Raw genomic sequence first — 16080 nt, 5'->3', positions numbered from 1 at the left:
ATCTTGTGTTTTGCTTTTATTGTGTATAATTAACAGAGACAAATAAGACACATTTGGGACAAAGAAAGCTTTCTTTACTCAGGGGTCAAGTTTGCATGAACTCAAATACTTAAGTGCCTACTGATTTAAAAAAAAAAATGTGTTGGTGCAATAACAGATGAAATTGGTGTTTATAACTAAAAGACCAGTTTAGACAGACATGATTCTTTGATTACAACAGAAATACCACAATTGTATTTAAATGATCTTGTCTTTATTATTTAACATGTTCCACATGAACAAAAAATACATTAAGTCTTACCAGTAAAAATTCAACTGGTAATTCCTCATCTGTCATGAACACAGAGATGTTGAACTCATAATTTGACCATTATAGATGTCTTGATTGTAGTTACAGACGCTGAGCTCCAGGGGCGCTGTTTTGACACAGTGGCTATTACATGAATAATACTGTACAATAGCTTTACATTGCCTCAAAATACATTTATTCAATCTTCATTTGCAGTTAGCATTTTGCACAGGCATGCAATGCAGTATACAAAAGAAGGCTGAAATGAAGAAAAATAATAAAACAGTAAGAAATTAGAACCCTGTTGTTCTCAGGGAGGTTCGTTGCATATTTCTATGAAAATATACTATGAAGAAACACAAATGACAGTTTAAAGGTCCAGTGTGTAGGATTTAGTGGCATCTAGTGGTGCAATTGCAGTTTGCAACCATTTGAATACTGCTCGCCTCGCCCTCCCTTTCTAAGTGTGTAGGAGAAACTACGGTGGCCACGGAAAACGCGAAAGGCCCTATCTGGAGCCAGTGTTTGGTTTGTCCTTTTGGGCTACTGTAGAAACATAGTGGCCTCAGTGGAAGGGGACTTGCTCTCTCTATAGATAAACAGCTTATTCTAAGGTAATGAAAACACAACAATTCTTATTTTCAGGTGATTATACGCTAATGAAAACACTTAGAAATATTATATTCCATTTCTGCCAATAGATCCTCCTAAATGTTACACACTGGACCTTTAAATGACTTTCATTTAAAACACTGTTCGAACCATATCAGAAGACCTGAGACATGTGTCAACGTCATTAGTGCAAATCAACCAAAACATATTAACAGAATACAAACATTCACATAGTGCAGAATAGAAAACCTCAACAGCATTACTGTCTATCAGCTGCACATTATTCCTCCACTGTTGGTTTGGGATCCTCCTGTGTTAGGTTCCAGTGTTTCTTCAGACGGCTCCATGTTCTGAAGCAGGTGTACGTACTGTGTGGGCTCGGTCTGGTGGCGAGCAATTTTTCGAGCGTAGTACCTCCTGGACGCGGCTCTCCATGCCTCCCTCTGTAGCGTCTGAGAGTCTTCAGGTAACTCCGATATCAGTGTCCTCCTCCTCTTATCCACAAAAGAGATGGGTTGTGAATATCGAGAGTCTGTAATGTGGGGAAAGGGGCCAGAGCGTGAGGGGTTTGCCTGTTGGCGGGCTATTTTTCGGGCGTAGTAACGCCTGGAAGCTGCTCTCCAGGCTGCTCTCTTCAGTCTCTGAGCCTCCTCCGGCAGCTCGGATGTCGGTACGCTCTTCTTCTTGTTCCTGAGCAGGTCAAGAGGTGAGAAAGGATCACACAGATGAGTAGGTAGGCACTTCACCAAGCACTTAAAATTCTGATTTTATTTTTAGGGCTTTGTGTTGATTTAAGTGTGTATGGGCAAATACAACACTTTACTCTCAATTAAGTCCACTAAAATAACTGACAAATTAACAGATTTGTATAAATTTTACAAGGTTAGTAATCCTTAATAATACCTTACATATTCTCCACTGTCAGCAGGTTGTTAAATAGCAATATTTGTATACTTTACAATTCTAGTAGGCATCAAAGGAAAAATCAGATCAGTAGGGATGCCACCACACCACTATCTGCCATTACAAATCAGATACTCAAACTACTAAGCCGTTAATAAAAAATTGATACAGCTGTAGTCTGCTTAATATAACCATGCAGTGCTGAATGGCTACAGTTGTTACCAACTGACCCATGCTGCTGCTTGTAAGTATGGCATATCAGCAAGTGCGGCTAAACAATTAAGTGGTGTTTCATGCATTTGTCATTTTCAGCTGGTCATGTTCAGTGCAGCCTGGATGATTTTGTGCTCAAGTGTTTATTTGCTCAGCCTTTTTTTTTTAATCTCCCAAAGACAATCATGCTTGGTGAATGTAAGGGTATACATGGTAAATGGCTGCATTTATATAGCACTTTATAAAGTGCTATATAAGTGCTCATTCACCCATTCACACACACACCGATAGCAGACAGCTACCATGCAAGGTGCTGGCCTGACCATCGGGGGCATCTGACTGCATTACATTCTGGTTTATTGAGGCTATTTCTTCAATAAAGCTGAAAAGATTAGCTGATTAACTAATTAGTCGATCAACAGAAAATTAATCGACAACTGTAATAATCTAGTCATCATTTAAGTTATTCATCAAGCAAAATGACATTTTTTTCGTGGTTTTAATAAACTGACTATGTTTGCGTTCTGGACTTTTGGTTGGACAGAACAAGCAATTTGTTGCATGTCACACTGCTCTCTCTCCTCTTGTTTCCTGTCTACCTCTATACTGTCCTATCTAATAAAGGTGAAAATGCAAAAATAAATAAATACACAAATTAAACAAAAAAGGAATTTCAAGAAGTCAAAAAGGACTCAAAGAGAAACCCTTAACTATAAAGAGCTGATGCCAAAACCTCATGCCAACAATTTCATATAGTTGAAGGTTTCCTGTGGAGAAAATATCTTAGCATAACATCATGTTGTCTACATTTGGTTAATTATCCACAGAAAACATAAATGCAGGGATTTTGGGTGGATTTTCTCTTAAAGAGGTAGAAATGAGGTAACTGCAGGGCTCATGCATTTATTTGGCTCATTTGTATCTATTAAGTAACCCACCTCGGGTGTTCTCCCTCAGTGACGCTGTGTCCGTCTGGGTCTGCATGAGGTTTCTCCCTGAACTTTTTTCTCTCTCTGTTCTCCAATTTGTCTAAAAGGAATCAGAAGAAATTAACATTTTATTTGGTCATACAACCCCACTGCCATATCAATACATTTTTACATTAACAGAATTTAGCCAAGGCTTTTCTCTTTCTAAGGCTGTTACACAGGGTTGGGTATTGTTTGAAAATGTTTGCCAAATGCATGTGCCAAAACAAAAGTTTTTTTCTGTTTGTCAAAATAAAAGTGACCAAAAGTTCTCAAATGTAACAGTGATCAATTCTGACTCCGCACAAAGCAGCCATACAAGAACTTTCCCCCGTTAAAATAGTTTAAAATGAGCAAAATTATGATTAAAAATTCAGGAAATATCTGATCAGAATAAGTCAACAAGCTGAAGAATCTGACCAAGTAGTTCAATGCCAAACATTTGATACTTGACAGTATTTGATACTTGGTCGGGATGGTATTGAGGTTCTACTATCAGCCCTAGTGTTACAGAACATGCCACTTGTGCAACATAAAACAAGCTTAAATTTAGAGATCAATTTGTCCCTGTAATGTTATGAATATTCATGTATAATAGGAATTAAAGGTAGGCTTCATTACTTTTTACACTGGGGCTCTCTTCCTCCTGACACGGACTGCTTGTGCTCTCCTGATGCTCCCCGAATCTCTCTTCACTCATTTCCCACTTGATTAAGACTGTGTTGATATCACACGGCTCCTCTTTGACGACGAGGCTGCAGGGAGATGTAAGCAGATTCCTGGCTGCCTCTGATACACCTGAGGACTCTGAGGAGTGGGAGGTGCAGGTCTGGTCCAGACCCATTTTGCTGGGGGATGATGGAAGAGCCGCCTCCTGGCTTTGGGAGGAAACATGTGAGGGGGGTCTTGCAAAAAGACCCACTGTGGAGAGGGGAGACAAAAATGGCATTCTCAGGGGTGAAAGTAATAGATTACATTTACTCCTTTTACCGTTAACAGTTACTTTGTTGAGTATTTGTACATTTTTGAGTGTGCATAAACACATGCGATCCGATGCCTGACTGTTATAAGCCCAAGTCAATAAATAGGCATTCTTGTATTTCTGAAGCTAGAGAGTGTGGATTCTGTACTCATGTTTACTTACAAGAGATACTCATTTCACACTCCTGCTGCTCTGCTGTCATCTCACTGTCAATGCAGCTTGGTTCAAACCCGCTCTGCTCTCCCTTCTGTGGGTCACAGGTGGCCTGTGATCCGACGAGGCTGTGCTCTATTCCAAACAGCCCACAGGTGCATCCTTGTCGGCGCAGCACCTGCAGCTCGTGCTCTATCTCTCTCAGCCTGCACTCCAGCCGCTGGATCTCTTTGTCCCTGTCGGCCACCATCCGCTGGTACTCATGAGTCCTGGCACTGTTGACACCGTACAGCACGTTTATTATCGAGTCTATCGCCAGCCGGATGGCGTTTTCCACCACGAGAGCTTCCTCGTCGCGCAGATGTGGGTGCAAAGTCCTGTTTTTGACCAAATTCATCATCAAAATCAACCTGTTTTGATGTTAGCAAGCTATGTGGAAAGCCTCAGGCTAGCTACAAGGATGCTAGGCTATCAGACGAGAGACCAGCCGCGCACACACGGTCGTCAAAAACAATATAGTCACATTTAACACACGAATCCAATGCTTTTCCGTAATGTAAAACAAGCGCAAACAAAACAGAGAACGGAAGACTTGTGTTTTACTAACGTTGAATCTACTATACCAGAGCTGCAGGTTTGCTTCCTGCGTTGTCCACTTATTCGGCAAAGGCGCTTGTCAGTGGATGTTGGTTTGGCGGCCACAGCGCCACCTGGTGGCTCGCATGACTTGCTCACACTGACATTACAGGCCCTGATTGTACTGCCATAAACATGCCATTCGGGCTGCAAATAAAGATATTGTTTCATTATTGACTGATCTGACTGACTGAATTGATTTATAATCGATTCATTGCTTAGTCTATAAAATGTCAGAAAATAGTAAAAAACAAAACAAAAAAACATTACTATTTCCCACAGCAAAAAAAAAATAGTGATATAAAACAGAAAAATGGCAAAACCTCACATTTTAGAAACTGGAATCAGTGAATATTTGGCATTTTTGCTTGATAAATGACTTAAGTAATTTAACAATCAACCAGTTAATTGATTTACTGAATGTTTCAGCACTAGTTGGTGTATTCACATTTATATTTGTCTCTATGTTTGTAAAGTAAAAACAGGAAACAAAACCAGACATCACTAATTTGAGTATAGTTGTTGTCTAGTCAGTCAGTGTATTAAAAGACCTCTTATTCAGTTTGAGTAATACCAGGTTTCAATCCTGTGTTTTGAATTTTGGTGTTTGTTTTGGTGGCCTTCCTTTTTGGATGTTACTGAAACCTACAAATGCTTATTTACATAAAATGTGATTGAAGATTGAAAAAAAGGAAGAAAATAAGAAGGTTATCAGTTGCAGGGTTGGCAGTTTAATCCCTACCTTTACAGACCTATGATATCCTATATGCTCATCTTTATTTTAAAAAAAACCCCACACAATTGAAAAAATATTTCTAGTTCAAGTTACTACAGGTAACCATGAGTCTAAAAAATGAGTGGATGTGAAGAGTGAGGGGGCCATTGGCGTGATCCTTATGGCATGTTGAGCTCTACAGAAAATATCTCTCTGACCCTTACCATTTTTTTCTTCAGCTCTGGTTCTGTGGAGAGCCTCTGCTCCAAACTTCTTAAGTCCTGTACTGACTGAAGTGGAAGAGGAAGTATCACGACATCTGGAGGTTCACAGGGCGGCGCTCCAGATGAGTTTCCTGTCTGCAGTATTAGAAGCACAGTGGTGATCTGTTGTTTGATGGTCTCCAGTATTGCTTTAAAAAAACATCTAAACATGGCATTAACAAAAATCCAGTTTTGTTGGAAACTAGACTTTTTAGAACCTACTTTTTATTTATCATTCATTTGCATCCACCAAGGTTGTCTGTGTGTCTCTTTCTCTCTCTGCAGATTAATGGTAGGAAGCAATGCCAGCTGTGACTGATAGGTGGCAGCAGTCAAACTTCTTGCATCTGATTAGTGTTACTGTATTTGTGTATTAAGCTTTAAGTGTAAGAACTGACTCTGGAAACTCTATTAACTCCAGTTCTTTAAACATTAATTTTAACCACATTGAGAAGAAGAAAGAAGATAATGCTGTGTGGCACGTGTGTGTACATACAGATTTAATTTAAGACTTAACTTCACTTAACTGATCTGTATTTTAAACTTTAAATTGGGCCAGTAACATTTTAAGATATTGCTAGGACCTACAGTATCATATGAACACATTATTGACATTATAGTATTGTAGAATAAACAGAAATGTGTCTGCTGTCTGTGTCTAATTTTGGACTAAAGTAGAAGGTCATTGTCTGATATGGAAAAAAACAAAAAAGTGGAGAGGAGTACCTTCAGCCAAGAAATGTTGTTCTAGATATGACTTGGTTATGATGAACACACGTGGGTTGTGGAGCTGAAATAGTGATGTATCTCTGCTGCTGACATGCCACGGGGTCTTGTGCATTTAAGTTTAAAGCTAGGGAGCCATTCAATCTTTGCCTCTGTGTTTGTGGTGAGCTGATGTCACCCAGACTCCCTTTTGGAGCAGTTATTTTAGGTTCAGAGGTCACACAAGCTTTTCTCACAACAACCTCCTCTTCATCACTCTCATGCAGGTGGCATCTGTTACTTTCCCTGGATTCAAAATAAACAGAAAATATCTTGGTCAATGACATGTCACTTTTTTCAAAAAGGCATTCTGGGTTTCATCAAACAAACCATCTATATACTGTGTACTTGATTATTCTGTTAAGATATAAAAATTTATAACCCTTTCCTTTTTTGATGGGCAGCATGTTCATCTTCATGCTCTTTTGACATTAACTTTTTCATCTGAGGATTTTAAGTTTTTGCCTCACATTCAGCCTGCATGTCTGCAAAATAAGATTTCAATATTGTTCATTAGCAGTCAAAATCTGAAATAAATTGTTCATATAAAGGTGTTACAGTGTTGATAGTATGTTAGTAGAAGAAAACTTAATTACATTTGTAAAACAACTCCTTTGAGTTAATTATAAGCACTCTGTTTTACTTGTTGAAACATTGATACCAGACTCAATGCAGGCGGAAAATTACCACTAGAGCTGGAGAGCAATACTTTTTAGCCACTCTAGTGGCATGTCTGTTTCTCTGTCGGTTGGTCCACCACTTTGGTCCAGACTGAAATATCACAACAACTATTTGATGGATTGCCATGAATGTTTTTATAGACATTCATGGTGCCCTGGAAATGAATCCTACTGACTTGGTGATCCACTGACTTTCCCACTAGCACCACCATGAGGTTAACATTTGTGGTTTTGACTGAAAAGTCTCAACAACTGCTAGATGGTACAAACATTCATGTTCCCCACAGGATGAACTGTAAAAATTTTGGTGATCCCTAACCTTTTCATCTAGTGCCAACACAAGGTCAAAATTGTAATTTGCACAATACTTTGGTTTATGACCAAATACCTGCAGAACTAATGACATTCCCATCAGCTTCAGCTGTACTTTGTGCTTACTGCTAATTAGGAAATGTTAGCATGTTAACACGCTAAACTAAGTCAAGTTAATTTTATTTATATAGCCCAATATCACAAATCACAAATTTACCTCAAGGGGCAATGCCAATTCAAGACTGCTTGTATTTAGACATCAATTAAAGAGCGACTCCACACTAGATTTTGGAAGGAGGAAACACAGCTCTACTGGCCTCTATGGGTTAAAACGTATAAATCTCTTTAACCTCTGACCACACAACATGTAGCCAGAGGTTAAAGATGTAGTGTGGAATTATAGTGCAATGCTACATCACTGCTGCACAGGGTTTGGAAACAAGAAGAACTTTGGATTCTTTAGTTAAAGGCATACTATGCAGGATTTTCCTAAAAAACAATGTATGGACTCAAAAATAATCCCTCTCAATCATCACTTATGACCCACTAAAAGTGTGTGGCTGTGTCTGTATCTGCAGAGACCCTGGCCTCTGCCTGTATTTTCTTATTATTTTGCTGTGTTCTGGACATTTCTGGGTGTCAACCTTTGGGCAGCGCGCAGGCTGTGAGGTCGGGACTCTATAAAAAACGTGAGCAGGTTACATCACTGTCTTTGTCTCTCTCATCTGCTCTCTGTCTGTGTCATAGATGTATTTCCAGCACTGGCACAATGCTAAAACGAAATGTGGAGATAGGTCTGGCTATGTGAGAGTATGGATGTATAGGTTAGAGCTGCAGGTCTGTGTGTCTGTTCGACTGATGGCGGGGCTGAGCCACACACAAACGCAGAGCAGAGGCCAGCAGACAGTGGCTTCAGGTGCATTCACACAAAATCCGGAAATGTGGCTCCTTCCTGCAAGATTGTGCAGAGGTGTGCGGAGGTGTTTATTTGTGCTTTATAACGTAACCGCCGTGAAACAATATTCACTGCTTTGTTCTCGCTAACGCCACTCCCTCTCTTCATTCACTCTCTAGCCACCGCTGCTCTCTCTCTCTCGAACTTTTTTCTTTTCATTTGGCTTAGGTGCTGTGAAAAAACATCCTTACCATATTAGAAAAACCCTGCTCTCTCACTATCCCCTCCTCCAGATGGAAAAGCTGCGTTTTTGCCTGCCTGGGGAATTTACCAGTTCATGCATTTTGTTCTAAAATGTTTGTTTCTAGTTAAGGCCCAACATTTTTCTTTGCAGTACAGCTGTCATGGCAAGTAATTCTCCTGCTAGTTACTATCACGGTTGCTGACATATTAATTTCTATTAATAAAATATTAAAATATTATATACTATTTATAGTCTGAGAGCAAGTAAGAGTACGTTTTGATCACAGTTTCCGGCTCTTTGTGCAACTTTTTGCTGATACACTTTGGCTGGAGAACTGTTGAGTGGGCTGTTACAAGCCAGCGGCATTACCTGTCTCATTAATTTCATTATAGTTGTTGAAAACAGTTGCATATGTTGCCTCAATTGTATTTTTTTCTGTTGCTCATTTACTCTCGCTGGATAATATCCCTGCTCCTCTGAACGATTCTGTGAGCAGCTGCATGAAATGAGTAAGATGTTATGTGTGTGTGCTCCAGATGGAGACTCTGCTCGGGATGTGGCTGACTTCAACTGGGATGACTACCTGGAGGAGACCGGAGCCGTGTGTGTGCCCCATCATGCACATTTTTGTATTAGCTTGTACCAGCTATTCATAATCAATAGCTAAGGTTCTGTGTATAGTGCGTACTAAGCTCCCTACTAACCACTAGTAAGTTCCAAACTATCTATTAAATATGAACACACCACTGAAAGTTCTGGAACATGTCAGTGATTATTAATGTGGAAACTGGTTACTAAGAAACTAAATCTACTAAGAAACACCATCAAGTCATTAAGTAATCAACAGTATAAATACAGAAGTGACTGTAGTATCACTACTTGCAACTCATCTTGCTACCCAAGTATATACTTCATGATTGATTAACGTGCAGGTGATTTTCTTGGTTAACTGATTTATCATCGCAGTTTTCTAGAGGCTAGGGTGACACCTTCAAATGCCTTGTTTTGTCCAACCAATAGACCAAAACCCAAAGATAATCAGTTTACAATGATATAAAACAGAGAAAAGTAGCAAATCATCTTATTTGAGAGCCTGAAACCAGCAAAGTTTTGGCATTTTTGGTATAGAATGTCTCAAATGAATAATCATTTATCAAAATTGTTGCTGATTAATTTTCTGTCGATCGAATAATCAATCAAAAATTAGGAATAATGTAAGTCTGATGTACTTAACATTCTGGTCTTATCAGTCTTATTATATCCAAATAATCATGGTGTTTATATCTTTTATTTTATATGCATTTATCAATCTGTAAACTGAATTGAGTCCAGCATCCTCTCACCACCTCTCTTAAGTCACCACGTCTTTTGGTAACTTTGTCTCATGGTGTGAGCAGAACCATCTGCAGCTCAATGCAACAAAGTCTAAGGAGTTGGTTGTAGATCTACGAAGGGCCAAGGCACCGGTGACCCCGGTTTCCATCCAGGGGGTCAGTGTGGATATTTTAGAGGATTACAAGTACCTGGGAGTACACATGGACAATAAACTGGATTGGGCTAAGAACACTCAAGCTCTTTACAGAAAGGGCCAGAGCCGCCTTTATTTTCTGAGGAGGCTGAGGTCCTTCAACATCTGAGTTGTATGAGTCTGTCTTGGCCAGTGCTATTCTGTATGCTGTTGCATGCTGGGGCAGCAGGTTGAGGGTAGCGGACGCTAACAGGCTCAATAAACTGATCCGTAAGGCCAGTGACATTGTGGGGGTAGAGCTGTACTCTCTGGCGGTGGTGTCAGAGAGGAGGATGCTGGCCAAACTACATGCCATCTTGGACAGTGTCTCCCACCCACTCCATGACGTGCTGGTCAAACAAAGGAGTACCTTCAGCAAAAGACTCATCCCCGCAAAATGCTCCACAGAGCGTAATTCTCCTCCTCAACTCCTCCCTCTAACATCACTGCAATACTTGAAATATAAATAAATAATAAAACAAAACCAGTCACCTCGGCCATCTACAAGAGAACGTAGCAAGCATTAAATGTTTTTTGTGAAATTGAGGGTTTTTTTCCCCCAAATTTAGCTCTTTCCATCAACCTTTTCTAATGTGATACATCAAAATGCGTATAAAAATACGTTGATGGAAACAAGGCTTGTGTCATGAAGAGACTGAAAGAAAGAGCTGCAGGTCTGTGTGTCTGTTTGACCGAGGGCGAGGGCGGGGCTGAGCTACACACACACGCAGAGCAGAGACCAGTGGACAGGATGAAGCGTGGCTTCGGCTGCATTCACACAAAATCCGGCACCGTGGCACCTTCCCGTAGGGTTGTGTGGAGATGTGGCCGTGTTTATTTGTGCTTTAGAACGTAACCGCTAACGCCACTCCCTCTCTTCATTCACTCTCTAGCTCACTCGACCACCGCTTCTCTCTCTCCCCCTCGCTCGTGGAGCTGGGGAGGAGGGGCCACCTGTGAATGGATGTTTAGTAATCGTTTAGGTATGGGTACCGAAACTCAGGCATTGTACTGGTACTAGTATCAAAAAATTCAAATGATACCCAACTCTAACACCTGATCAATACAATATCAATACAACACACCGATTTCACTAATAAATTCGACCATTTGTGGTGATGTTGTATTAGAATGCATATTGAAAGGTGTGTCTAATATTTTGTCCACCCCATACATTACATAGCTATCCGGTGAAAACCATGAATCTCCATAAAAACAAAACACTCATAAAAACTTACCTAAAAAACCTATATAACTCATTTACATAGCCACTGAATTATCCTAAAAATGTTGGCACAAAACTAAAACCACAACTGTTTTTCTTTGCTCACAAAGTTGCTGTCCTGGAGATACATGGTTTTCACAGGACAGTAACGAAAATCCTCCTCCATTTTATGCGGTTGAATATAAACTGAATATAAACTACCTATAGCCTCAAAAATTACTACTGAATTTAATCAACAACTCAGGTTTGAAAAGTTGACCATTCTTAATCGTTCACAACTCAATGGTAATGGCCACTGCAGAATGAAGTTTCATTTCTGTCAAACTAGAGTAAAATGTCACACTGTATAACCGCAGCATTCTCACATTACAGGTCTGAATACTGAAATCACAGATACTTCACACAGGAAATAGCAACTTGCTACTTAAACTGGAAGGAAATTATTACCTCACATACTGAAGACAGCAAGGTCATGTGTAGAGGAATATTTTTTGAGCTTTTCCTTATGTCATGCACAGTAGCAGCCTCATGGAGTGGCATTCACAGTCATAATAAAGGAAATACAACTACTGCTACCTTCAAATGGCTACTGCTGGTTACTGCTTTGGAACATTTTATGACATTATTCCTTACAGTAGAATCCCAAATAATCATGTTGCATGCAGTCTTTGGTTGTTAATAAGAAAACAAGCACAACAAACAGAGAAAGGATGAAAGGCTTCTATTCCACATACCCCTGTCCTGCTGCTGTAAATGCTCACTACAGCACCAAATGTGTATTAATCCATGGCTGAAAATAGTACCCAACAAAGGCACTAATACTCCTGTTTGATAGCAACAGTAGCTATAACCTATAACCTATAACCTATAAACGATTTCTGAGAAACTGTTCACTTGTGACATAAAATACTCGTCAGCTGTTCAGGTGCAGACAGCCATGGGGAAATGCAGTAACCATGCAGTTTACAGTTTTACAAAGTGAATGTTGAAATTGTACTCACGTGACTATCAAATGAAACTAGCCTACATTTTATTTATTTATTTATTTAATGTTTATTTGATAGGGACAGATACAGTATACATAGAGAATTGCAGAAAAATTGTCCAATGCAATGTATCACAGCATTTATAGCTACTGCCAATTTCCAATGCCTGTCCGTAGAAGGGCCTTTACCAAATCAGACATAAACCATGTTCACAGACAAAATAGAACCATGTGGTACGTTTTGTTAACCTTGTAGGAACAGCAGTACGACTTGCCAACGTACATATACATACCTACCCCCCACCCCACTCCTACACATGACTACATGATTGATTGGCTTTCCTTAAGTATAATTTTAAAATGTTGATAATTTTGGTCTGTTTTGAGTTCGGCAGGCAGCATATTCTATATATTAGATCCCTTTATAGAGAAGGACGTCTGGCCAAAGGAGGTACTCCGGTACAATACTTTCCAGTTCCCTGCACTTGTGTTCCTTGTGGACAATCCAAAGGCCTGTAACGGTTGCACCATGTCGCAGAGAGCCTGACGAGCTTGGTCATACAAACACTTGTGGATAAGTTTGCCATTTGCAAATGCAATGTAGTTGTCAAAACTTAGCATGTCCAGGTTTTCTAGGATGTGACAATGGTGCGATCTTATTGGCCTTTTGTCCAATATTTTTATTGCACAAATTCCTAAGGCACTGTTGGTCTTTCTTGAGTGCAAAGGCCAATGCAGGAAGCAGGGTTGTCATACTGGGACAGAAATACAAACCACACACTCACAGTTCATAGAAGAAGAAAAAAAAATACAAAGCCACTTACAGTTCTTAGAAAAACTCAAAGTTCAAGTTTTTCCCATTACACACAGCAGAAAAATTAACACACTGCTAAGTGAAGTGTTACTATACATGTGTTTTATATATATATGTCTGTATATTTTATATACATTTTTAAATACTTTAAGTGGTAGAGGTTACCTTGGGAGTTTTAGGAATAGAACTGCACAACAGTACAGTTCTTTACATTTCACAGATTTACAGATTTGTCTCAAGCAAAGATAGCTGGTGCATTTTGTGGCTGTTGCTCGGCAGAAAACATTCTGCAGAGGAAAGCTATATTTCTCTTAGAACATGCAACTCTATCACTAAGACTTTTAACTGGATAAAATAATCTATGTTTTCTCACTGAAAATTCCAAGTGTTCAGAGGTTTGAGTTTTAATCTTAGTTAACTAGGTTGGTTATCTAAAGTTAACTTGTTGGTTTGCTAAATATTGACTTTGATACTTTCGTATATGCAGTAGGCACAGAAACCATCTGCCTTGAATCAAAGCTAGATGTAATATGATAGATGACAGATAGATCATAGATATGATTTCAAAATTTAAATTCCAGTTAGCCATCTTGATAAGAGCTTTCATAAATGGGCTGGGCATAAATTGATCTTGAGTGGGAAAAAAGCTACAAAGGTGGAGGATGCCAAAGGCTCACAATTTAACAGGCCACATAATTTGAAAGACACAGCCAGTAAAGGTGTGTCCTTTGAAGCCTGTGTACATAAAAAAAAACTTTGGGGGAGAAGTTAATTACGACTCCCAAGGTGCATTTCAGCAATAAACATTCAATTACCGCACTTAAAATTATGTTACGTGTGCTGCTAACAGCAGGTGAAAGCCACAAAGATTAAACTGACAATACAATCTGCAGCTTAAATTACTTTTACTTTGATTTCTGGGTAAATTTTAGATTGATTCAGCAACTATGGTGGCATGTTTTGTTCCCTTGAGCTACATCTGCAGAGTTGTGGACTTATGGAGTGTTTATAAAGGGCTCAAATACTTTCTGATTCACAGTGGGACAGCCCAGAGCTGTCGCAGACGCAAAGGTTCAGTATGGTTGAAACGAACTAGGTTGTGCAACATGTCGTCTGACCATGTCTAAAGGCAAAAATGGCCTCACTGATCTTTCTCCAAGAAGTGTTTTTTTAGTGTCTTGATGCAATTAATCATACAAATGGGGATGATGGCACACACTTTCAGTGTCTCCTCGAAGGCATTCATGGTTTTAAACTCGCTTGTAACCATGAAAAGTGGTGGAAGTAGTTGTTAAGAAAGAAATAAATAGTACTTGAGAGAGAAGTTCAAACCCTGCCTGCAAAAAGTGACAATGGTGTCGGACTGTTTGTTTCTCAAAGTAACGAAAATTGTCATCTTCTCTAAAGGGGTTTTCAGATGTTAGATCATCTGATAAGATCTGACTTTGTTTGAAGCATACTGAGACCCTGTGTGCTTACCTTCTCCCCAGGTTATGCCTGGGTAAAAAATAGTGGGCTCATTTACCACTTTACCAACCACATGTGACTAAAACCTGTAGCTGTGAGAGCGGGAGGTTGTACCACCTGTTATTTCTCCACCTATCGTGCTCATTCATTTCGGGACAAAGATGAGGAGACTGATAGCCCACTGATCTATACCCTTATGGCATTTTCTTCTGCAACAGCCTCATCTGTGTTTTGCAGATTTGACTTACCAGTGCAGACACACCAGAAAGGTTGAAGTTATCCACCACTGTTGTAACTCACTCAAACAACACTGTAAGATGACAGCAGTAGCTGAGCTTACCTTTTTGCAGGGTTTTTTTTGTGCTGATATTCGGCTCCACGTTGACCCTCCTGCTGATCCAGCAAATTCCCTTCACACACTTTCCATTTAATGACCGTCTCCAAGTCAGAAGGTTCCTCTTTAACCAGGGAGATGATGCATCCAAAGGGCTGGCCTCCAGCTGCTTCTCCACCCTCACATGAAGGTTTCTCAGTGTGGGCATGTTGCTGGGGAAAGGCCCCCGCTGTGTAATGGAATTTGGGGGTTGTGTGGGTGTTGCTTCACCTACACTTGACAAACAGATAAATGGATAGAAAAATCAGTGGGTGGACTTCTAACCACATCCACATGAACTCTGCAGCGGAGATGGTGTGTTGCCTGTTATCCCTCCACATACTGAATTCATTAATTTAATGTCGACTGACATTACTTCCATGGCTCAATTTCAGGCTCGCTTTTCATTTATTCGTTATTAGAGCTGTTGACAGCTTCACCAGAGTTTATTTCCCTTGCATTAGGCGTGACGGGCCAGGAAAGTTCATCCTCAGGCTGCCTCCTGCCTACCTCCAGACGCAACAGCTTAATCAGTTCACTTTCACTTTCCTCCAACTGGCACTCCAGTCTCTCAGATTTCTGTCAGCCACCATCCTCTGGTACTCCAGCACCCTGCGGTTGCACGCGCTGCATATCCCATTCACCACAGTGTTTATAGACGCCCTGATAGCAGTTTCTATGGCCAAAGCCTCGTGCCCCTTGTGCAAACTTGGGGGCAATCCAGACAGGTTGTAATTATTATTATTACTTTTATTACTCACTGAGCCGACACCGTAAAGATGAAAGCACTAATCACTGATTCGCAACCAAACGACGACACAAAAATATTTAGGAGAAATGATCCGCAGTCACAGCCTAGTGTCTAAATGCTTAAAGTTAAATGCATTTTATCTGACTTGGGCCAATTAAAACACACAGGCGATTAAAACCTTCACTCAAGTTATTGATAGACGAGCGCTCGCTAGCCTCTTCCTAACAAGCCGCACTTCCGCCACTGGTTATTTATTACTGGATTGTTGCAGAACTTGTTTCTAAGAAGCAGATGAGTTATTAAGCAGCGCTGATAATAATGATATGCA

The 16080-nt window shown here is 40.0% G+C and overlaps 1 protein-coding gene across 3 annotated transcripts; it reads right to left on the bottom strand.

Annotated features, from left to right (window-relative positions):
- Position 1: 1 nt before the first annotated feature.
- On the bottom strand, positions 2-4887 carry LOC122881201. Of its 3 annotated transcripts, none has more exons than XM_044207058.1 (5): positions 4744-4887; positions 4130-4395; positions 3607-3906; positions 2956-3046; positions 2-1591 (listed from the first exon to the last, which is right to left on the bottom strand). In XM_044207058.1, exons 2-5 carry the CDS (start codon positions 4368-4370, stop codon positions 1171-1173), a joined length of 1053 nt encoding a protein of 350 aa, XP_044062993.1. In that variant the 5' UTR covers positions 4371-4395; positions 4744-4887; the 3' UTR covers positions 2-1170. The 3 variants fall into 3 exon arrangements, with proteins under 3 accessions (XP_044062993.1, XP_044062992.1, XP_044062991.1); XM_044207057.1 differs by having other exon boundaries at positions 4130-4497; positions 4744-4882; XM_044207056.1 differs by having other exon boundaries at positions 4130-4836.
- Between the last annotated feature and the right edge of the window lie 11193 nt (positions 4888-16080).

This window comes from Siniperca chuatsi, linkage group LG9 (assembly GCF_020085105.1).
Source record: "Siniperca chuatsi isolate FFG_IHB_CAS linkage group LG9, ASM2008510v1, whole genome shotgun sequence".
Taxonomy (NCBI): Eukaryota; Metazoa; Chordata; class Actinopteri; order Centrarchiformes; family Sinipercidae; genus Siniperca; species Siniperca chuatsi.
This window is presented reverse-complemented; position numbering and strand designations above follow the sequence as displayed.

Excerpts from the sequence above, each read along its gene's own strand:
- LOC122881201 (XM_044207056.1), bottom strand. The coding sequence starts at position 4,520 with ATGATGAATTTGGTCAAAAACAGGACTTTGCACCCACATCTGCGCGAC. Across the intron at positions 3,907-4,129 it reads GTGTGAAATGAGTATCTCTT|TGGGTCTTTTTGCAAGACCC; the intron begins GTAAGTAAACAT and ends CCCTCTCCACAG. Across the intron at positions 1,592-2,955 it reads ACTGAGGGAGAACACCCGAG|GAACAAGAAGAAGAGCGTAC; the intron begins GTGGGTTACTTA and ends TGACCTGCTCAG.